Source organism: Theropithecus gelada, chromosome 11 (assembly GCF_003255815.1).
Source record: "Theropithecus gelada isolate Dixy chromosome 11, Tgel_1.0, whole genome shotgun sequence".
Lineage (NCBI taxonomy): Eukaryota > Metazoa > Chordata > Mammalia > Primates > Cercopithecidae > Theropithecus > Theropithecus gelada.
Window position 1 is genome coordinate 120,609,715 of NC_037679.1, and position 23,709 is coordinate 120,633,423.

Genomic DNA, 23,709 nt, shown 5'->3' on the forward strand with positions numbered 1-23,709 from the left:
GCTTAATGGGTACAAACATATAGTTGAAAAGAATGAATAAAATCTAATATTTGATAGCACAACAGAGTGACTACAGTCAAGAATAATTTCTTGTATATTTTAAAATAACTAAAGAAATATAATTGGGCTATTTGTAACACAAAGAAAGGATAAATGCTTCAGGTGATGGACATCCCATTTACCTTGATGTGTTCATTGCACATTATATGGCAGTATAAAGATATCTCCTGTACCTCATAAATATATATAGCTAGTATTTATTCACAAAAATTAAAAAGAAAAAGAAAAAAGTAGTAAGATCGTTGTTAGTCAGATATTTAAGTAAGTGCCGAAGACTATGAACTGGGTATAAATTTGACTACTAGTCTCTTCCAACCCTAAGATGCTATGATTCTTTAGGTTCAACTTACCAAATTCCTTTCCTCCAGATTACCTTCATCATCTCTCACGGATATAAATCAGTTCTTCCAGGATTTCATAACTTTGTTGGAACACCTGGATTTGGTTTATCTCATACGTGGCTATTTATGTCAACTACTGTTGGGGATGTCCAGCTTTATGGACACAATTTCCAGTTTTTGCCTATGCTGAATGGTCCTCTGGATACAATGATATGGCTCATGTTACCAATTCTCTTACTGATGCTAATACGTGTTAAGAATTTTATACACATTATCTCATTAGATTCTCCCACTAATCCTATGGGGAATGTGAACTTATTGTATTCATTTTACAAATCAGGAAACTCAGGGCCCAGAGGGGTTAAGTACTTTGCCCAAGATAAACTGAGCTACTCAGAGGCAGAGTCTAGACTTGAACTCTGGTCTGGCTAAATCCTTTGAAATTCCTACTCTTAGCTACCAGGCTCTATCTACTACAGTGATGTTCAAAGTGTGGTCCCTGGACCAGCATCTGCGGCATCACCTAGGAATTTGTTAAAAATGCAAAGTCTCTCATGTATGGAAATCAGAAACTCTGGGGACAAGGCCCAGCAATCTGTATTTTACAAAGCCCTTCAGCTAAGCCTGATGCTCACTAAAGCTTAAAAACTGCCCAACTGAACTGAAAATTTACCTAGAAGGCCACATTCTACTCTTTTAACCACACTTAGTTTTATAACCTGAATTTGAAAGTTTGTGGTGACTCTGATCTTTCTTCATGGGGAGAGAGAAAAATCCCAGACACGAAACAGTCAGGTTCCTATTTCCTTCCCTGAAAAAGGCAAGGCGATTCCTGTCAACCCCGGTGAAGGGATTAGAGAGCTGCTGTTTTAAAATATAAACAAGAGGGAAATATTTTTAAAAACCCTTTTGCAGTATAGCTAAGTTATTGTGGTTAGACATAAAGAATAAATAGATCAAGAAGATATTGAAATTCCCCTAGAGCTTTAATATAATAACATTAATTATCTAATTAAGCAATAGTTAAAATTGTTGCTATATGTGTTTTGTTTTGTTTTCAAAAAAAAGAATGTAAATTTGTACACCTTTGCCTGGCACATATATCAGTGAAAACAGTATTTCCCAGGTAGCATTATCAATGGAAGTTATCATTGGCTTTCTTTGGTTTAAAAAATAAAAATCCTTTCAGCTTTAAAGCTCATGCTGCCTACAATGTGACCTTGATCTGTTTCAAGCTTATCTTTAGTCAGTAGCACTGTGCAACTCTGCAAATCAGTCTATAATCTCTTTAATATTCTCCTGCACGTGCAGTTTTAAAGCTCAGTCATTGGCATGGAAGTCACTCATTACTTCAAGGTCTCTGGAGATACTACAGCTGGTCAGAATCAAGGTTTTCACAAGGTCAGTGGGGACATATATGAGTACTACATTAAATGCTGCATAAAACAGGAGGATTTCTCTACAGGTGCATATTTACCTGAGATAGGCAATAAGCAGTTTTTAGCTGTATGGAAATGAAGTAAAACAAGAACTACCTCACTCACCACACTGCACCACACCAAAAGTAAACTAAGCACATTTCACTTGGAAACCTTGGCTAAATAAAAAGAGTCCATGGTCTGGAATAACACATGATTCACTGTATTATCCAAGGGTGCTCTCACATGTCTTGTCATCCCTCCTTTCAGAAAAAGGTGTAGAGAGGCAGTGAGCTAATAGATAACAGCATCTGTTCTTGTAATTAATACAATGAAAATATGGACTTCACTAATCTTTCTCCTCCAAATACATCGATATAAGGCCTATACAAAGCAACCAGCACTCAGGAATGTTGGAAGGCCAAAGGGGCTGAGTCTGGCCACCATCATTCATAATAGGTCTAAGGAGTTATCTATACACCGTTTTCTTTAGTGAAACCTTATTTGAACATCAAGTCCCATAACTTCTTTAAAGGGAAAATGAGAGATTTTTTTTAGACCCTGGCTGTTATGATAATTCAGTATGCATAAAAAAAGGCTAAGATGTGCTAAAGAAAATTGTGTTGTCCATCAAAGAGATTCCTTCTTTCTTATATTTCTTCATTCATTCATTTACTCAATATTAACAGAGCAAAAACATATGCCAGGCAGTATCTAGAAAATGCCAACCAGCTCCACATGTCCTCCCCAACAGCCCCCAATAAAACAAACAGCAACAAGCAGAATATAATTTGGTGGACATGAGTGAAAATGCCAGATGATTAAATTACTGGAGTACACTTCTAAAGAAGATTTTGAATTGTCAACAGTGAGCAAGGCTAAGTCCTTAGTTGGCTGGTCAAGTACCTATCTGCCTGAAAGCAGTAGTCAAGACCTCTTCAGGTCTCTTATCTGTGCTTTGTAATTGCACTTAGAATAAGAGATTAAATGCAAATTGACCTCTGCCAAATATCTTCTCTAACCAATATAAGACGGCCACTAAGATTCCGTTTCATAACAGACAAATACAGTCACTCATAAAGGTGAAAATGAAAACTTTATCTGCTGCTATCTACAATGTACTAAGCTTTCTGTGTATATATTAACTCATTAAATCTCATTCACGATCTTCTGAAATTTATTCACAACTTTATGAATGAATGCATTAAATCAAAAGGTAGTGAATTTAACTGCAAGTCTTCATCCAGATGCTTAATACTATTGAGTCAAAATATCTATTGACGTCCTTCAGTGGTCAAAATCTAACTTACCCTTGCCATATCCACCAAGAAGTTCTCAAATAATTTCCAAATGTGGTTACTTGTATAGATTTCTTTCATTTCCACTTCAGTGTCAACATAACAGTGATTAACAAAGTTCACATAAGCAATTTTAACCTGTGCAAGTTTCAAATACAAAAGAAAGTTAGTTTTCTTTATTGATGACTTTGAAATATCAATTATGAAAGGTTAATATAAAATCTGTTAGTTTTCATGGAAGATCATAGCATAGTTTTGTCTATCCAGAAAGCATTCCCATTTCTCTTCTTTTGCTAAGAGTTCACTGACCTAGGGGTGAAAACATGGGGCCAAGTACTCCATCCCCCTGGGCCCAACAATTGTCGTGAGAAAGAACTTTACGCAAAACAAGCCTCATATTTGAGATTCTAGGAGTCAAAAGCAACCCCTCCTTCCTCTCTCTTTCCCTTTCTTTCTTCTTCCCCTCTCCTTCCCTGTCCCCCCAATCCCTTCCCCATCTTGAGTACCTGTTTTATGCTCAAGAACATACTTAAAGTTCAACTAAAATTTCACTTTGATAACAATGCCATGTTTAGAATTTAAGAGTTGTGTAGTAGCTTCCACTAAACTAGCAGTGGCTATAGTTCTTAAAAGTTTGTCATCTTTCAGAACTTATTACAGAATTTATTAAAAAGTAGAGCTTTTATGCTCTTTTAAGTTTCCCAAATTACATAAACACAATTACTTGACTAAATACATGAGTCCCCGCCCTCTTCCTCCTCCTCTTCCTTCTTCTCAATAACTCTCTTTTTTCTCTCATTGCTAAAATGAAACAAGGTAAACCTTAACTTCAAAAAACCATCTTCTTCAGGTATGTAGAGGAAAATTACACCCAGAAGAGAATGAGGCAGAAAGATGAAGGAAAAAGGGATGAGAAATAGAATAAATTCTGACACTCTTTCAACCTCTGGATCCATCTGAACAACCATCCTTCAAATTCCTACATACTGGAGCCAGTAAAATTCCTTTTTATTTAAACTAGTTTACATTAGGTTTCTGTCACTTGTAACCAAGAGAGTCCTAATAAAACATTAAAATATTTTGACCAAATAATACTTCATTACCATTCAAAAATATTTAAATTACTTTTTTCTGAGAAGAAATAAGCTCACAGTTTATCCCCAAAAATGTATACTATTTTAAGATACAGATGTAGTAAAATTCCTTTCCAGAATTAGTGAAATTCTTCATAAAGGATTGGGATGAATTTCACTAACATACACCATTTCTAAAGTACATAGGACAGGAATTTTTGTTTTGCATTTTTTTTGTTTCCTTCATTATAAAAATCTGATGAATGCTATAAATGTCTCTGGAAAAATACAAATACATAAAAAATCATATGAACAATTTCAGGGACTCATGGAATCCAAATTGGAACCATAAAAAATTTGGGACAGCTTTCATGCCCTTGGTGCTTCTCTGTACCTCACTGATTCTAAACAAACCGTCAATGGCAGAGTGCCTGTCTCAAGGATGGCCACAGGGTACAGAGACGCGGGCCACTCAGTGCATTCTCACACCTATCATGACAGCAGCTAAAATGTACTCAGTGTTTCCCATGTGCCAAATACCCTCAGCATCTTGTATGAATTATTTACTTTAATCCTCCAACAATCCTATCAGGTATATACAACAATTATTCCACCTTAAAATTGTAGGAATTTAAGATTAAAAAGGTTAAGAAACCTGTTGGAGTCAGCCACACAACTAGAATGTAATGTATCCAGGATAAAATATTCTGTAATTCTTTTGTGCATTCATTCAAAACTTATTTATTGAGTGTAGGCTCTGGCTCCAACAATAAAACAGTGAAAAGAAACAGATCCAGTTGTTGTTATTCTCACAGAGCTTACAATCTTGGGCATGGGCATGAGGGTTACAGGTCTTTGCTAACTAATAAAATGGAAATGTCAAATTTCAAATTATATATTCTTACAGACTCTACTAAGGGAGGCCAAGGAAGTCTTCCCTGGAGAAGTAAGGCTTGAATCAAGATCTAAAGGATAAGGAGGAGTTACTTAGATGAATGTAAGAGGTAAGAGTGGTAGTGTCAGAGGGAACTACATGTAGGAAGAAATATACCCAGAATCAGGCTCTCAAGTAAGGACAGAACCCAGGGATTTCATCATTAGACTAGACTTCCCCTCTTTGTCATCTTATTTCAGACCAATCAGGCATGAAGTACTCTTGGAGTGACATGTCGACAATTCCACAAAATTTCATAAAAATATGCTTTCAAGTCCATCACTACCATACGATTATCTAAAAGTAGGGAATTTCCGTTAACCTCATCTGACACCTTTTTAAGTTACTGTGATTTTAAATGTTTGACTCCATATCTTTTTCAGGGTATCACACATTTATAAGCTTTGGAACAACATACAACAGTAGAAAAGAAAGAAATTATTGCAATGTACATTGCTGGATGCCTCATTAATAGAAGCCTATTGGCAGACAACCAGCTGCTACTGAGGCTTTTTCTATCATCAGAGTCAAACCAGGACAGAGGGTAAATGATGTGGGAATAAAGCAAACTGTGTGTGCATATTTTCAAGAATGCATCTATTCCATAAAACCAGGTAAACCTGCAGAGTCTTTTATGTGATCCTGCAGCACTATCCTAGCCTCTCCAATCAATGATTATGAATCATTTTTGAAACACCTGTTTTATGCTCAAGTACATACTAAAGGTTCAAGTAAACCTTTCAGTTTGATCATATTGCCATGTTTAGAATTTTAAGAGAGCTGTCTAGTAGCTTCCACTAAACGAGCAGTGGCTATACGTCTTAAAAGTTTCTCATAGGCTGGCTGCGGTGGCTCATGCCGGTAAATCCAACACTTTGGGCGGCCGAGGTGGGTGCATCACCTGAGGTCAGGAGTTCGAGACCAGCCTGGGCAACATGGTGAAACCCCGTCTCTACTAAAAATACAAAAATTAGCTGGGTGTGGTGGCACATGCCTGTAATCCCAACCACTCAGGAGGCTGAGGCAGGAGAATCGCTTGAACCCAGGAGGCAGAGGTTGCAGTGAGCCGAGATCTTGCCTTTGCACTCCAGCCTGGGCAACAGAGCAAAACTCTGTCTCAAAAAAAACAACAAAAAAAGTTTATCATCTTTCAGAACTTCTTTTAGAACTTCTTATTAAAAAGCAGACCTTTTATGCTGCTTTACATTTTCCAAATTCTATAGTTAAATACAATTCCCTGACTAAATATATGATCTCATTATAAATATTAGTATGGGGGACTTCTGGCACCTACATAAACTTTAAAAATTAATAATGAATCTATTAGAGCTGCCAAGCTCTTGCCAGGCTTACCTCAGGGATGCAGTCGTCATGGGTCACCACCCTCACTATGTCGTCCAGCGGGAGAAGGGAATTACACTTGATTTCAGTGTAGACATTTTTCCCCTCTGTGCATGCTGCCAGCAGCTCCACCAGGGTGATGTGGTAGGCTAAGGGGCCACTCTCATCCCCTCGGTCTCTCTCTGAACACATCATATGGAGAAGGATTGGAAATGACGCTCTATCATTGTAAAATATCAGCACGTCTTCACCCCCATTTATCAACTGAAAAGATAATACGAGAGTCTACAGAGCAGTCCAAACATTTATCCTTGCAGTTAATTCCAAAGGCTTGATATATCTGGAAACACATGTATCTCTTTGTAAAAACATATATAATATGGCAAAAGCAGAGCTAAGCTGGGGGAGGGTGGTGAAAAGATTATGGTCCCATGCCAAGGAACCAGCTATGAATGCTATCAAAATCAGTTGGGGTGATATGGAAGCAGCAGATGGGGCAAGAATGAAACAATATGGATGATAGTAAATTGTTCATCACACTCAAATTAAACCTGGAAAAAAATAGTTATTTTCCTCTACCTTTTTTTGGCCGGGAGACTATGGCCAAAGCACAAGAAATCTCATACTTTTACTAAAGCAGAGTAAAATATCCTTATCAATTGCAATAGTGACTACATAAGCAAGTACATCAAGCTAATTACAGCTCTACAAAAGTCTACAAAATTCTATGTGTCATAAGAAGGCATCAGTAGAGAATGAAGGTAAAAGCAGAGACAAGAGAAATAAGTAGAAAACTAAGACCAAAAAACCAAGAGAAACAAAGATATGAATAGGTAGGGGCTTTTAGGACATAAATTTTCCTTCATATTTTGTTTATATAATTTTAGTAGAAAATTCCATCAGATGGCAGTTTTATTGCTCAAACTCCATAATATCTTATTGTCTATTATCAGTACCAATTTTCTAACCCCAGTGTGAGACATGTTGTTAGGTAACTAAGGATATACAACTTTTTCTCTATGTATTATATTTAAAGTGACAACATATTTAAATCTATAAGCCAATTAGTTGGCTTACTTTGAAAGTTTTGTTGAAAGAGAATGTATATCTATCAAAAATATGTATTACATGTGAACATAATATAATATTACAAATACTTCTTTGTGCACAGAAACACTTCACCCAACAGTGTCACAGGGATGGTTTCACTGTTTGCTGCTTCCCCATTCTAATTCTTTCCTTGCTGATCATAACACAAAATCCAGTTAGTTCTCACATTTCCAGACAATGAAGAGCTAATGTGAAGGTAAATGCAGAGAAGAAAAAGGTGCATTTTACAAGCTGAAAATGTTCCTTAAAATGTTTAATAATAATAATTTACATTTAAAAATTCAAGGCTTTAAGCTAAATTAATTTTAAGATTTCTAAGTGGCAGGAGGGACTCCTTGAAGCATTATGGAAATTTCCTCCATTCCCCAATTTAAGGTATATACTAATGAAAATGCCCAGAAACCAATAAAAATCTACCATGTAACTATTTGGTAGTCATAGGTGGAAGCTCCCTTAGTCCATATGGGCCACTAGAGAACCATTTGGTCACAGAGTGGTGATTTAATCAACGGGCTCTTTAAGCTGCTACTTCTCCAATGTATCATACTTGCTTCCTAGTAACTTACTCATTACATAAATATCACTCAACATCAAACATAAAAATGAAAAAGGCAAATAAATAGATGAAGTGCCTTCATCTATTCATTTGCTGAAATTTACAACTTACTCTAAATAATAAGTTTCCACATGTTGTAAAAAAAAAAAAATCACTGTTGGGTAGTTTGTATTACTTAGTTTGATTCTCTTCAAACCTTTCTGCAAATAGTAGCAGAGAACACCCATTCTATATTTCAGAAACAGAGCAATAAAGGCACCGGAAAAGCACAGTTCAATCTGTCTTTCTTATATCATTGGAAACTCAAAAATATAAAATTGTGTCACTTTCATTCCAAACAATCGATAACATTTCATAGGATTTTACCCATTATTTAAAATACATAAATTTTTTATAGGTCAAAAAGAAAAATATTAGAAAAATCATAAAACCAACTTAAGATATGTTGCTTCACTAGATTAAAGCAAAATATATTTGCACTTGAGTAGTCATGATTAAATTAAATAACTTCTCAAACCTATGCGGTTGGGGGTTTTTTCATTCTAATAGAAAATACATATTTGAACATACTGTTTATGTGAAGCTGATAAAAGGCAAACTGAGAACATACCTCTGTCATTACCATATCCTGGCATTTCTTCACATATTTACCATCTGCTTTCACAATTGTTTGCAAAAACCTCAGGTACTCCACGTGGCGGCCATGTGTCTCAATGCAATGCACAAAGTGCTGTACAACTCTCTCGCTAATTTCGTTGCACAGATGGTAATTGTTCATGAAGATGTGCCGCATGGTTTCTGCTTCAAGGAGCTAAACACAGAGGAACGTGCCCTTGTAATTCTGACAAGATCAATTTTCTATTCTACAGTACTTAGACTAATTGCCCCGCTTGTGATCAGTTTTATATTTTATACGAAGCCACAGTGAATTTTCTGTGCAAGTCTTTCAAAAAATGCAATGAGATCATTAACCATTAAAAGAAAACTGAGTTCACAGAGGAATTTAGTTGGAGAAAGGAGCTTATTATCATAAAGTGCAACATACTGGCAACAGTATTCTCGAGATTAATTATGAATTCAAAGTTAGGTCTTCCATAAAATCTGCTCAAACACATTTTACAGACAAGGGCAAACTCCACCTCTGAGTTTTCCATATTTACGTTACTCAGGGTATTGTGAGTTAGTTCTTTGTTCTACCATATCTTTTTCCTAACATTTAACTATATACATATAAAAGACGTTGTCATTTGCACGTAAAACTTGTGCAATTTTTCAAGTTTCTTTAAAAGTTTCCTTAATGAAAAAAAAAAAAAAAAAAAAAAAGATACTTGCTTTTGGAGAGAGAATTTCCACAAGGAAAAAAAAATGCAGCAATGAAGTGTAACAAAATTATCTTCAAGAATGTTACTAAGACAAGTTTGATGCACACTTTACTAGAAATATTAGAAGCCACTAAAATACTTACACCTGGAGTTAAAAACAAATTCAGATGTTTATGAAGAAGAACTTGATTCTGTGGATTTCCTCGACAGAAATTCTGCAGAAACGTATGGGCTAGATTCATTACTTCGTTCATCTTTTCATCGTTCTGTAAGTTAAAGAATAGCACATGATAGAAACAAACATAGAAGACTGCAAATGTTATGCAAAAATCTGTCCTTTCACCCACATACCATTTTTCTCTCTGCCCATCTTTGCTCTCGTTTCTCTGTGTCCTTTATGTTTCACACCTCTCCCAGTTTCCCCTCCTGTCCCTCTTCTCTGTTCTCTAAATCTTTCTCACCTTCTCTGTTATTCCTCCTGATTCTATTCTTCTCTACTCTTCCAATGCCCCCTTCATTTCACAGCCCTTCTCTTTCTCCCCAATCTTTCCAATTGTTCACGTTTCCCCATCTCTGTACATAGCCACATTTTCCTCCTCTGCTTCATTCCCACACTCCCTCTGTCCTCCTTTCCTCTCTGTCCCTATCCTTCTCTGTTTCTCCTCCCTTCTCTGCTGTACTCCCCAGTCCCCATAATTCTTCCCTTCCTTTAAATGTCTCATTTTGCAGTATGTCTATATATCTCCATCATTTTGCTTCTTTTCTTCTTTGTCTCTCTTTCCCTACTCCATTTCTCTCTCTTTCTCATACATCTTCCTTCCTACTCTTTCTCCCATGTCTATTTCATCTCCTCTCTTCTCCTCTTGTCCCATCTATTATTTCTTCTTCTCCCATCCCCTATTCTCCTGCTCTGCTCTCACTCCGTTTCCTCTCCATTCAAACTTCCTCTCTTCCTCCACTCTGTCAGTCATCTCTGTATACATATTTATTACTCACTCATCTCAGTTCTTCCTCTCTCCAATCTCTCTGTCCCTTCCTCTTGCTATTTACCTTGTCTCTTATTTCCAACTATTTATTTTTCTTTTCCTCTTTGCTTTCTCTTCTATTTTCTCCTCCTTTTTGTCCCCCTGTTTCTTAACACTCTTAATAATGAATATCCCTTATTCGTTGCCATTTTCCAAAGTCCTATACTAAGCTATTATCATTTGGTTATAAGAATCTTAACAAGAAACTTAAGTCTTAAAATTCACAGAGAAACAAATCTGTCTTCTTAAAAGTGGTCTTGTGACAATATCAGTGAAACTACCTAAAATTTCCCGTGTAGTTGACTGTACCATTTGTCATGTGGTCACTGTTAGAAATTCAGATGGACTCATGTTTTGAGTGGAATTTTATGTTAATATTAAATAAATTTATACATGCACCCACCCATATGCATATTCCCTAGCTTTGCCTATTTAGAGAGGCTATGGAGACAACACCCCAAAGCAATAAGCCCACTCAGTTCTCAGAACTTTGCTCCTAAATACCATTCCCCACCAAACAGAAATGGGGCTTCTTAAAGAAATGGCTGATTCTAGAGTTGAAGCAAGAAAAACACAAGATGAGCCTGGAACATTTTATTGTGCCAGAAAGCAAGGAAGTACTCAAAGAATGGTGAGGGTATATTAGAAGACAGATAATCTAGCTCAAAGGAACTCCACTGGCCAAATCTGAGACATTTTGGAAATTAAAATAAATAATGATAGAACCCTTTATAAACCTATGGAATAAAATGAACATATACAAACCCATACTGATAAAAATAAACACAGTAAATGAATACGTTGAAAGTTTCATGAAGAATGGGGTATTAGTTTCACAGAACTGCTCCACAAAATACTTATTAATTACAAAGGAATTACAAAGGGAAAATCAGAGAAGCCTGGCAGACACAACCTCAATCAATTGATCAAAGTGAACATCATCAGTCATGGGACAAATCAAAATTGTGCACCAACTAATAAGAAGCAATGAGACGAACTTAGCATTACTCCTGTTATGTTCCTGCCAAATATGCATAATTGTGTTAATCAGGAGGAAATATCAGATGATCCACATTATGGCACATCCTTCAAAATAACTGGCTATTTTTAAGAGTGTCAATGTTATGGGAGTTCCCACATGAAGAGATTTAAATAAACATGACAACCGAACAGCGCGTGATTCTGAAGTTGATCTTTTTTTCAAGCCGAAAACAATTGGGACAAAGGGAGAAACCTGAGTAGTGTGTAGGGACTAGGTGGTGGTAAAGCACCATGCTCTTTCCTGATTTGGAAGGCTCTAGTGTGGTGATGTGGTAGTGTACCCTTGTTTGTCAGAAACATACACAAAAGGGCTCAGGGGTGATGAGGCACCTGGTGGGTGATTTATTCTAAAATAATTAAGAAAGAAAAAATTTCTTGGAACTCTGTAAAACATTTTAAACTGTATCAAAATAACAAGCTAAAGAACAAAAAATAACCAGGACTAACCTTTTCGTAGGGTATCTGGAGAAGATCTAACACCACTGAATGTGCCCCCATATTTTTCAGTAATCGTTGATGTTGAATCCGACACTTTTTATTCTGTACACAGAGTTTACTTAGCCTAATCAAAATCTTTAAAAAGAAGAGGGAAAGCATCAAATATAACAAATAACAATATTAAGTATAATCTATAAGCAAAACTTATTTGGCATGCAAATATAAACCTATATAAGAATATTTTGTATCTGCTGACCTCCTTTACAATCCGGTAGTTATTGCTCTTGTTGCTGTCAATCTGAGGTTTCTTTGTTCCATCCTGCACTGGACTTAAAATGTTCGATTCCTAAAAGGAACACAAATATGTACTTTTATGCCATTTGTAGCTTTGTGGTAAATTTATTTCTTTTGTATTAAATAATAAATATATTTTGTAATTATTTTGTAATAAATCTATTATTCAACTTAAATGGTTCTTTTGCACTTTTTTATTGCACAAAATGTTCCTTGGCTTGACTGAGCCATGCAAATTACCACTACCCAGTTAGAACACAATGACAAGTTAACTGGAATGTCCTAGAATTATGAGTTAAACTGTAAAGTTTTCATACATATTTTTAGTGCATATCCATAAGACATATATACCTCAGACATGCTGTGGCTTTATATTGCCTATATGAGAAGAAACACTGAAAATACAGGGCATAAAAGATATAATTTAATCACTAGGAATGAACTGCAAGAAAAAAAGAGTGACGGAGCAGACGATCATAGCTGAGCACATCACAGAGAAGGGAGCAAGGAACAACTTAACGCAACAATGCTCTGACAGGTCACCACGGCATCCTAAAGAGGCACGACTCAGGGCCAACATACAGAACCATGAAAATGAAGAAAGAAAAACAAAAAGCAAATTAAAATAAAATGTTTAAATTATCAAATTAATGAAGTTTATGAAGGAAACCTGAAACACCAAAAATACTTAATTATAATAACTATTATCTGTAGCATCACAAATATGGGGAGTGGACATATTTGAAACATCAACTACTGGCGTCACCTTATGAAAATCAAACACCAGTGACAATTCCATTCTGAACATTTGTGAAGATGTCATGCACACCTGGTACTAGACTACGGTGAATGGATCTAAAAGACATGCATAGAAGATATGGTCCTTCTCACAAGAAAATTACAGTCTACCTAAGAAAAGAGGGAGAAATATATCAATAAGGATTGGAACTGGGCAGAATTCACTATTCAGAGAGAGAGAGAAAGAGAACAGCTGCAGCTTTATACAAGTGTTACGAAGGAGGTCAAGTGTACGGCAAGGTCTACAAGGATGAAAACTGTCTAGTTAGGCATAAAGGATGTCTAGCCACAGGTACTGCAGCAAGAACAAGCATACTAGTTATATGGAAACCGGCAAGAACTGACAGGGTCCATTGCAAAGAGTGGGCAATCAGAGTGGGGTCTGATGGCCTCCCTCATTTACAATCCATGCAAAATTGCACTTGGAAGGAATGTCAAGTTCAACATGGGTCCAAAACTCCTGACCATAATGATGGTGTTAGGCACTTGCCCTGAAAGGGGACCCTAGTTTAAGCTCAGGAGAAAGTTACAAAGATACAGGAAGCCAACTGATACAATTCATTCGTCCCAAGTTGCTTCTCCTACTGTGCTCCAGGACAAATCACAAAATTAATAAACATCAAGAAAGAAAAAAACTGCTTTCCTTGTTAATCAGACAGTTCTGATGAAAGGCTTCAAGCAGCAGAGTGACTTAATCCACGTTGAGCCAGCACACTCCTCACTCAGCTTTATATTTTTCTTTTGCTTCTTTTCTGGCAAATACTGTCCCGAGGTTCCCAGTCTCAACTTCACTTTAACAAGTGACCTCCTCCTCCCATTTTACTGAGCAGACAGAAATTCCTTTACATGGACACTTTCTCTTTTCCATCCAAAAATTTCCAGTGATATCCACAAACCTGTCTATCTTCCCTACTGTGTCTCAGAGAACAAAATTTTTGATGCATAAAATCAAAAATTCCATCTCCTCTTCCTTATCTCCCTGTTTCATCCCTGTTTCTAGTACAACAGCAGGTTCTACCCTTTAATGACTCTTTCTCATCTCTTAGCTTCTACCTTGCTGACCACTTGTCACTCATACTCACTAGAATTGGAACTGCAAAAAGTAAAAGATCCAAACACTGAAAGCCTTCAAAACATCACTAAGTTAGACTCCAGAGCTGTATCGCCTAGCTATCATAATGAATATTTAGACAGAAATGAAAGCAGTCCAACCACCACTCCGGGGAAATAAAAGAGAGAAAAGAATGCAGGATATTACCTGCAAGACATTAACCATGAAGTGAATCTTGAAAATTATAGGAGAGGCCGGGTGCGGTGGCTCACAGCTGTAATCCCAGCACTTTGGGAGGCCAAGGCGGGTGGATCACAAGGTCAGGAGTTCGAGACCAGCCTGGCCAACATAGTGAAATCCCATCTCTACTAAAAATACAAAAATTAGCTGGGTGTGGTGATGTGTGGTGCCTGTAATCCCAGCTACTCAGGAGGCTGAGGCAGGAGAAACGCTTGAATCTGAGGGGCAGAGGTGGCAGTGAGCCGAGATCACACCACTGCACTGCAGCCTGGGTAACAGAGCAAGACTCTGTCTCAAAAAAAAAAAAAAAATTATAGGAGAAAGTGTTAAACTATACATGAAAGTAAAACCAATGTAGAAGAGAAAACACAACCCAGTGGCTAAGATGAATGAAAACTATTTAGATGAAAAGAGGCTAGAGGTCAGAGTATGAAACAAATAGATTTTCCATTTGATAGCAAAAATAATTTATTGATGAGAAGTAGAAACTGCAAAAGCTAGAAATATAATTACATTTTCTTTTTCTGATCACAAAGGTGAAGGCTGGATTTTTAAAAGGCCATTTCATTTTTTTCTGTAAGAGAAGAAATACTAAAACATACACACAAACACACACACACTTGTACCACAAACCAGGATTAAGATATTACCAGCTCTAAAGATTGACAAAGCTCTTTAGTTAGAAAAAAGATATTTTTGATATATGTCAACTTTAAAGAAAACTGTTACAAAGGCAGGCGAAGCTTTGGTAGATATCCTTAAGCCTGTTTTTCAAGCAATAATCTGAAGAAAAAGCAACTGTCTTGTTTTAACAAAAGTAATCTTAGGTAAAATGTACTACATGACAAAAAGTTATGCTCTTTAGTTCAGCCCAGGCGAAGATATATACAATGCTAAACTCTGTATGTGTGGGAATTATGAAAAATAGTGATTTTGATTTAAAACTGCTAGCAGTCAACAAAAGGCAGCAACATTGGAAAATTCAATAAACAACCCCTTTTAATTTCAGAAAATAATTCAATTTAATTAAATTGAACAAAAACCCATGGAACATCTGGATGATTCCAAAGCAGTGATCAAGGTAATTTAAGAAATATGTAAACTATATAACTACAATTAGGTTTTGTTTTCTAATTCTGATGCCAAAATGGTCTAAATAAAGGTGCTGCAAAAGTTTTCCTTCTGAAAGAGCTGAAATTGGCTGTATTCTTTATGTCTTATACAATGCTTTACATTCTATAAACTTTAGCCCTACATCACTGGTCTAATCTACAAAACCTTGAATTTATTCTAATGACAAAATATTAGAAAAGTGCAAAATGTAGAAGTATGACTTATGCAGCATCCCAGAGCTGAATGGGTCCAGAAAAAAGAAAAAAGTGTGACACTTAGAACAGTGTCAGGCTCGTAGCACATCTCCAAATGATCCTTTTGACAATAGTGATGAAAACTAAATACGGTGCTCCAAACGTCCTTGCACTTTATTGTAACTGCTTCCTATCATCTGGAGAACTTAGATGTATTCCCCCTAACAGAATATGGGAAACAGCTTAGTTCAGTGATTTTAGAGGTAGTTATATTTTTAATTGCATAGTATATACCATAACATAAAACAGTAGGTTCAAAAACAAGAGAGCAAGAAGAGTCTAGAAATTGGGTGGGCATCAGGGTTCTAAGCAGAGACACAAAGAGTGAATATTGGTTCTAAAGATAGTTTCTTTCTTTTTTTTTTTCCATCAGGTAAGGAAACTTTTATATCAATAGTAAAAAATGATATAAGAACGTAATATTATGTGACCTATATGGTAAACTAAATTTTAGCACTGGGTAGGTATGATGACTCATGCCTATAACCCCCATACTTTGGGAGGCCAAGGTGGGAGGACTGCTTGAGGCCAAGAGTTTGAGGTTAGCCTGGGCCACACAGAAAGACTCTGTCTCTATAAAAAATAAAAAATATAAAAAACATTTATTAGTTGGGCATGGTGGACTCACCTATAGCCCTAGCAATTCAGGAAACTGAGGCAGGAGGACCATTTGGGCCAAGAGTTTGAGGCTGTAGTGAGCTATGATTGTGCTAATCACTCCAGCCTGGGCAATAGAGTGAGACCCATCTCAATAAATAAGTAAATACTGGCACTAATTAATGGGAATCCAGCTCCTTAATTTAACCAAGGGCAATCATGCTTTTAAAAATAGAATTTTCCAAATCCTACAATGTAGAGCTGCCTACATCTGCAGCTGCACGATTAAAATAGCTTGGTGCATGCCTTCTATTTATCCCTATCCCACTGAAGTTTAAGGAGGTCCATCCTCAGTGAAGTTGCCAAGTCAGCAAGACTGCAAGGCCTTCTGCTCACCATCTGTACTGGTAGCCTTCTCTGGTGTAACCACTCTTTAAACTAGTCAGTGACACCATAAACCACCCACCCTCCCCTCAACTTCAGGTGCCAAATGCTGTCCTTCTTCTATCCTCATCTCCCTTCAAAACATACAAAAACAATTTTTTAATAACGAGTCTTTTATATTTGATTCGCCAGTCAGATTATAGATTATAATGTAGTTGAAGCTGTTCAGAATAAATACTGCCTCTTTCAGATAACTGAATGATAACCCTCTATGGGATAAAGAGGTATTTTTTTCTCCCCCCCCCCCCCCATCTAATGATAACACCATGTACTAGTCATTTAGGAAGATATCACCCTAGATCTACTTCTATGACCTTGCCTGGAAAGTTACTTTGGACCATCTTGGTATCATGGTTGTCAGTTTCTGCTTCCCTGGGAAGCACCTAAGGCTGCTTGAAGGCTTGATTCAAAATCCACAATGGACAGAAGAGGCTGTGACCAGCATTACTTGCAGATAACTTCCTTCCAGATGTTTCCTCAAGTCAGAGGCAAAGCTCTACCCTTCTAGAGAATACATACATATTCATAACTTTACCCCAAATCTTTTTCCCTTTCGCTCCATAATAAGACAAAATAACGGCATTTTTCTGACTCATTTGAGGTCATTTTAGTTAGTATTTGATAATGTTTAAGCTTATGTTCTAGAACACAACCCAAATCTCCTTTACAATCTGCATCTCTGATAAATAAGCTAAGAAAAAAAGTTCGTGCCACTGGGGAACTTTGCTTAGACAGGTATTAGGAAAAACTGGAAACGTTTAATATAACTAGCAACTGCTTTCATAAGAACACATCAGGAACCTAGTGAGGAGCGCCTCTCCCCGGCCCCTCCACCGTCTGTGAAGTGAGGAGCGCCTCCGCCCGGCCGCCCCACGCGCCTCTGCCCGGCCGCCCCACCGTCTGTGAAGTGAGGGGCGCCTCTGCCCTGCAGCTGTGCAACCCTCCAAGTGTGAAGTGGTAGCCTTGTGTGTGATCTTTCCGCGCTCCCCAAGTTTGCATTTTTGACATTAAAGTTTACTTTTAAATTAAAAAAAAAAAAAAAAGCACAGCAGGAACCTATTATCATACAGCAATATGTCCCAGAATTTTTCTGATGTAACTCCAGGGATGGCTAAAAACTCACCAGTATTATATAAAATGTAGAAAGCGTGGGCAACCTTTTGATCAACAGAATGGCATACAAAGCACTGTACAGGAAGTGAAAACAGCAACATAATAGAACCCTTAGAGACTGACTTTGATACTGATACATTGTATGAAGGAAGCTTCCCTAGTCACAATAGGGTTATAGCTCACCCAGTCGGACATGGTTGTGAGAAGGGGGTGTATATAGGAAATGTGTGAGGGGGAGGAATCAGCACTGCCTTTTACACTCACTTGTTCCGCAAGAAATCATTACAGAAATGTTGTTGCCTGATCTAAAAACAAATGTATGCTTTGATTTGAATGAATCAGCCACTATTATTTCCTTGTTAGCCACTTGCTGAAAAAAAGAAACCATATGAGAACATAGAATCTTCACTAACAACTTGTAGTGAATTAAGAACAAGTGGAGGCCAGGTGCAGGGGCTCACACCTGTAATCCCAGCACTTTGGGAGGCTAAAGCAGGTGGCTTGCTTGAGCTCAAGAGTTCAAGATCAGCCTGGGCAATATGGTGAAACCCCATCCCTAGAAAAAATACAAAAATTAGCCAGGCGTGGTGGTGCACACTTACGGTCCCAGCTACTCAGGAAGCTAGGAGAGGATTGCTGGAGCCTAGGAAGTCGAGGCTGCAGTGAGCTGTGATCACACTAGTGCACTCCAGCCTGAATGACAGAGCAAGACCCTGTCTAAAAAAAAGAACAAATGGGAAAGTTAAAAAAAAAGTAAGATAGTAACTTATTTATAGCATGAAGGGAAATAGTAAGCTTATGCCAAAACAGTATCAATTTAAATGTGGTTAGAAAAAGAGAAGGGAAAAATTCTCATAAAAAAGATCTAATAACCAAGTAATTGAAATAACACATTCTGGAAGTATAATTGTTACATTTAAGAATTTATATTATAACCAAATAGGATGAGAATGTGTAAAACAAGCATTTTAGTATAAACCAAAAGTTATTTTTCACATGACTGTCCTGTGAAGGGGCTTGTTAATTGAAACTCATCTGTCACCATCACCTTCAATGGAATTAGCTCAGACATACGTATGGGAATATGTATAGTGATATAAACAAATAAATAAATTATACAATTAGGTTGGAGGCAAAAATAGAAACTGGAGACAAGAAAACAGATTCCATAAAAAGGAAAATTCAGGAAAGCACTGTCCAAAACTAATGAATAAAAGCTCTTCATGAAATTACCATAGTGTCCCTGACTGATCAGGTCAAGCTGCAAGATTCTGTCTAGAACACATGGACTGCTCCTGTCCCAGGACATCGGGGTTAGACATTCTACCAGACTGTGTCAAAAGTCAGCTCATCAATCACAAGTTTAGCTGAAGACACAAGTTTATGTAGAACTATTTTCCCACTGCAGAGAATCTCATACCAACACTTGGAAAAGGAGAAGCTTCTTAATATATATCCTGCTAGGGGGATTTGCAACTTTGCTTGCTTCATCAAAGGAAAAAAGATCAGAAGTGGCAGGCAAAGAATGGAATACAGTTTTTGCTTTTAAAAAGTAATGAGATGTGGAGGTAATAGAAAAACCATCAGATAGGGAAGGTGTGCTCAGGGAGAACGAGTGAAAAATCAATGGAGAAGAGGAAAGAGAGGGGAGGGAGGGAAAGCAGGAATTAATTCACAATTAATAAAGTAATATAATAAATAATAAGATACATCTGCAAACTATAATTCAAACTCCTATGAGGAACATCAATACTAAAAAAGTAAAAAACTCATAATAATATTATATCATGCCCAGTGAAATGTAACAATCAAGAGCTTTTCTGACAGGCCTTGTAGTAGGTATGTTTAAAATAATCATAGAGATAGTGAGGAATAGCATCCCTCATGCCCGGTGGGCACCTCTGTGGTTGCCATGTGCCATGCAATAGTGTTGAGGATGATGTCACAGCATCACTCAGCATGGATAAGGAAAGATAGCCTTTTCAGGGAAAGGACAGGCTACAAGTCAGGCAATAGCAAGAGAAGAGAAGGCACAGGTCCCCCCTCCTCCCATCTCCCCACACAGGAGTGCTGGGTGCCCTGCTGGATAGTGTGGGTCTAGATTTCCAAGCAACCACTCCCCCAGTGCCACAGTAACTACCTATGGGGCAAGCTGGAGCGTAACCTTCTCAATAAAGAGACACGGAAACTGTTCCAGTACCAGGCAGTGCCTGTTGTTTACAGGAATCTTTTGAACACTAGCCTGTGGCCCATAGAAATTGAACTGTCCCTGCTGAGGGGCAGAAGCCACAGGTCCTAGGAGAAGCCAAAATCAGTACACAGTCCCTTGGAAGAGAGGCACTCCTCATTCTGCAAAAATAGTCCCAGCCACCTCGTTGTCCAGACAACCCAGAGTGAGCCCCTAGGGACATTTTTTAGTTAATTCTGCTCCTTACATCACACATCCATTAAAAGAACAAAAATAATTACGACGTAAAAACAGACAGATATGAATCTACAATAGATGAATATGAAAAAGAACCAATTAAATAACCTGAAAACGAACTATATAGTCCTTGAAGTAAAAACTAGATAGATAGTTTAAACATGAGACTTTACATCAGTGAGAGTCTAAGTCAAATTTTTAAAAAGGGCCACTGCACTCTAGCTGGGTGACAGAGCAAGACCCATCTCTAAAAAACAGTAAAGAAAAAGAAGCTGGCCACCATATATAAGTGAGTAGATAGATATAGAGATAAATATAGGTATACACACAAATATAGAAGCAAAATCACTGTAAGAAAAATTAACAATCAAAATAAACAACATGAGGAGGAACTTTCCTTTGAAGCACTGCAATGCCCATGTGACCTGCTTCTCAACCCTAAAATAAAGCGGTGGATGAACGTAAAGGGTAATCCTGACTTAACCTACTCGGGTATGGTTTCCTGAGTTAATCTCTCCTTCCTATATTTAGAAGTCAATGCATATTTGAAAGTGATGAATTAGTAATTGCTCCTAATGCTACTGATATTGTCAACTTGTTATATTTTAGCCTTTAAGCTTTCAGAAATGATGGTACAGTCTTTTAACGCTGGGGACGATAAGTTTAATAAAGGGAAAAACTATACTATACAATAGACAATAAAGCTCCTAGGCTCTAGGGACGCAGTGGGCTTAATAGACGACCAAATCCATCCCCTTCTCCTTATTTATAAGAGATCAAGTATGGTAATGGTATAATTTTGGATTATAAACTGAGATTTGTTAGGATTAGTAGACAGACCATCAATTCATATTTATTGTCACCAGAGTATACCAAATTTACCACTGAGGGAAAACACTTTTTTTCCCTCATACTTTTATGTTATGGAGATATTTTTTATTCTCAAAATGAATAATCACATTAAAGTTATCTGGTCTTCTGATATCTAAGCAGGCACAAAGTTAGACCATTATGAGCTGTTTCAGAACAATGCTGATGGTGCTGTGTTTACAGCCTTTGTAAGATTTACTAAACAACAAAGGAGTATTGTTTGTATTGGCCTGCTAGCGTGTGTGCTGCCTGCTACTGGCTGTTTCCATTGATACTGTGATATATTTCATCCTGTTTACAATACATTGCCACTATCTTTGGCTGCTGGGTTATTGCATAATACAGATTATTTGGCTGTATGTAAATTAGTAACTTTATAGTTTCTCACTTTTGTTCCCCTTATATTAATCCATTATATAGATACCATTCTCCTGGCTTCCCAATCCACCTATTTGCATACATTTCTACTGCTACCTCACTACTGAACGCTTTCAGAAGCTCCCACCTGAATTTGTACAAGAGCCAGCCTCTTGTTCTTCTGAAGCATTCTGGATTCTGTCAGACTAAATTTTCCAAAATAGTATGCCCACTTCCCTACCCAAGAATCTTCACAGGCTCCTTGTTTCCAGCCATTACAAATACAAATCGCTTATTCTTGAACTTTACTTCTCTTATTATTCTTGAATACGTTAGCTAACTCCTCCCAATCCTTCAGAATAGGTCTATGTGCAGAATCTGGAATGGGGCATTCTTCCAGTCATCAGGCCCACGCTGGTCTCTCCTTTTTCTGTACCACATAGTTCAGTATTTAATCAACTACTTTGTCACCCCGTTTTTTGGGTGTTCATGAAGTGTGTTCATTCTCTGAGGGCAAATGGAATATGAGATTTGAGTCCAGATACCAAACTTTAAGAACGGAAAGGAGAAATTCAAGTGTGCACAAAGGCAAGTGAGCATGAAAGCAATGGGACTGAAATGTACACTTTACACAGCATTTCTGGTCCCATAGAAAACAAAGGACAGCTCCCAGAGACCCCACCCTCCATCTTCTAAGGGAAAAATGTAACCCGAAACCGGATCAGAGAGCTCCAAGCAACAAGGGCACAAGATAAGTTTCCCTGAAGGCAAATGACAATACTAGATCTGCAACCCAAAGACTAAGTAAACTCTGAGCAAGTGTCTAGTTTGGGGAGCTAAACCCAAGACTCCTGCCTTAAAATAGGTATACAGGAAGGGAGTAATGTGGTCTCAGGCTAGCAGCGCCCCCTGCCAATAGGCAAAGGCAATCACAAATAATCTAAGGAGGAAAACATACCCTATATCAACCCCAGGACTAATGTCAAAAGATAGGCGCTCAAAACCTGCACCCAAATGTTTGTAGCAGCTTTATTCATAATTGCCAAAATCTGGAAGCAACCAAGATGTCCTTCAATAGGTGAATGGATAAACAGTACAAGGGACTATTATTCAGCAATAACAAAAAATGAGCCATTAAACTGCAAAAGGACATGGAACAACTTAAACACACACTGCTAAGTAAAAGAAATCAGTCTGGAAAAGCCACATAATGTATAATTCCAGTTATATGAAATTCTGGAAAAGGCAAAACTACAGAAATTATTTTAAAAAATCAGTGGTTTCCAGGGACTCAGGGGTCCATAGGGAGAGACAAATAGGTGAAGCACAGAGAATTTTTAGGGCAATGAAGCTATTCTGTTGGACACTGCAATGGTGGATACATGACATTATGCATTTGTCAAAACCCATAACTAAACAACACAAAGAATGAACCTTCATAAATAATGAGTTTTAGTTTAAAAATACAGTGTTAATATTGGCTTATCAATTATAATGAATGTATCACACTTATCCTAGATATTAACAATCAGAGAAAAAGAAAGAGGAAAAGAGGGACTATATGGGAACTCTGTGCTTTCTGTGTAATTTTTCTCTAAACCTAAAACTGCTCTAAAAATGAAGTCAATTTGAAAAAAGATATGAGCACATAATCAAACATGATCAAAAATATAATGAAACACAACATGAGTGAGAATCACAAGAAAATCTCAAGTACATCGGATCTCAGAGTTATTACATACAGACCCTAAAAGAGTCATAGGGAATCACAAAAAAATAGAAAACAACAAAGCACGATCAAATATATTTGAAAAAAATCAAATTTCAGGTTTAAAAAAATGAAATTTCAAGTATGAAAAAGATAAGAGTGGCTGAAGTTTAAAAGTAAATTGGTAGAGAAAACTGCAAAGAAGACAGACCTGAAGAGAGACTCAGATGAGTCTAAAGAAATTATCCATATGCCACACAAAGTCATAGGTAGAGAAAATATAAAAAGGAAATGAACAGATATGTACTGTATAGTAATATATTCACAAATAAAGTTTAACAAGCACCTAACTGGAGTTTCAAAGTTAAATCACCACTATTTAACAGAGCAAACTTCTCAACAGCAGCAATGAAAGCCAGAAGACATGGAATAAAATAATCAGAAGTGAGGGGAAATAATTCACAGTTGATAAACCTTTTTGTTCTGCA

At 37.2% G+C, this 23,709-nt stretch overlaps 1 protein-coding gene across 1 annotated transcript in view; it reads right to left on the minus strand.

The window, feature by feature from the left end:
* ITPR2 (inositol 1,4,5-trisphosphate receptor type 2) overlaps window positions 1-23,709 on the minus strand; it is a 492,062-nt gene that overhangs the window by 257,526 nt on the left and 210,827 nt on the right. Inside the window, exons 27-32 of the mRNA XM_025402066.1 lie at window positions 12,214-12,303; window positions 11,967-12,092; window positions 9,597-9,719; window positions 8,742-8,942; window positions 6,478-6,729; window positions 3,130-3,255 (exon numbers count right to left, since the gene is read on the minus strand). Coding sequence (XP_025257851.1) covers window positions 3,130-3,255; window positions 6,478-6,729; window positions 8,742-8,942; window positions 9,597-9,719; window positions 11,967-12,092; window positions 12,214-12,303 — 918 coding nt within the window. The remainder of the gene's footprint in view (window positions 1-3,129; window positions 3,256-6,477; window positions 6,730-8,741; window positions 8,943-9,596; window positions 9,720-11,966; window positions 12,093-12,213; window positions 12,304-23,709) is intronic.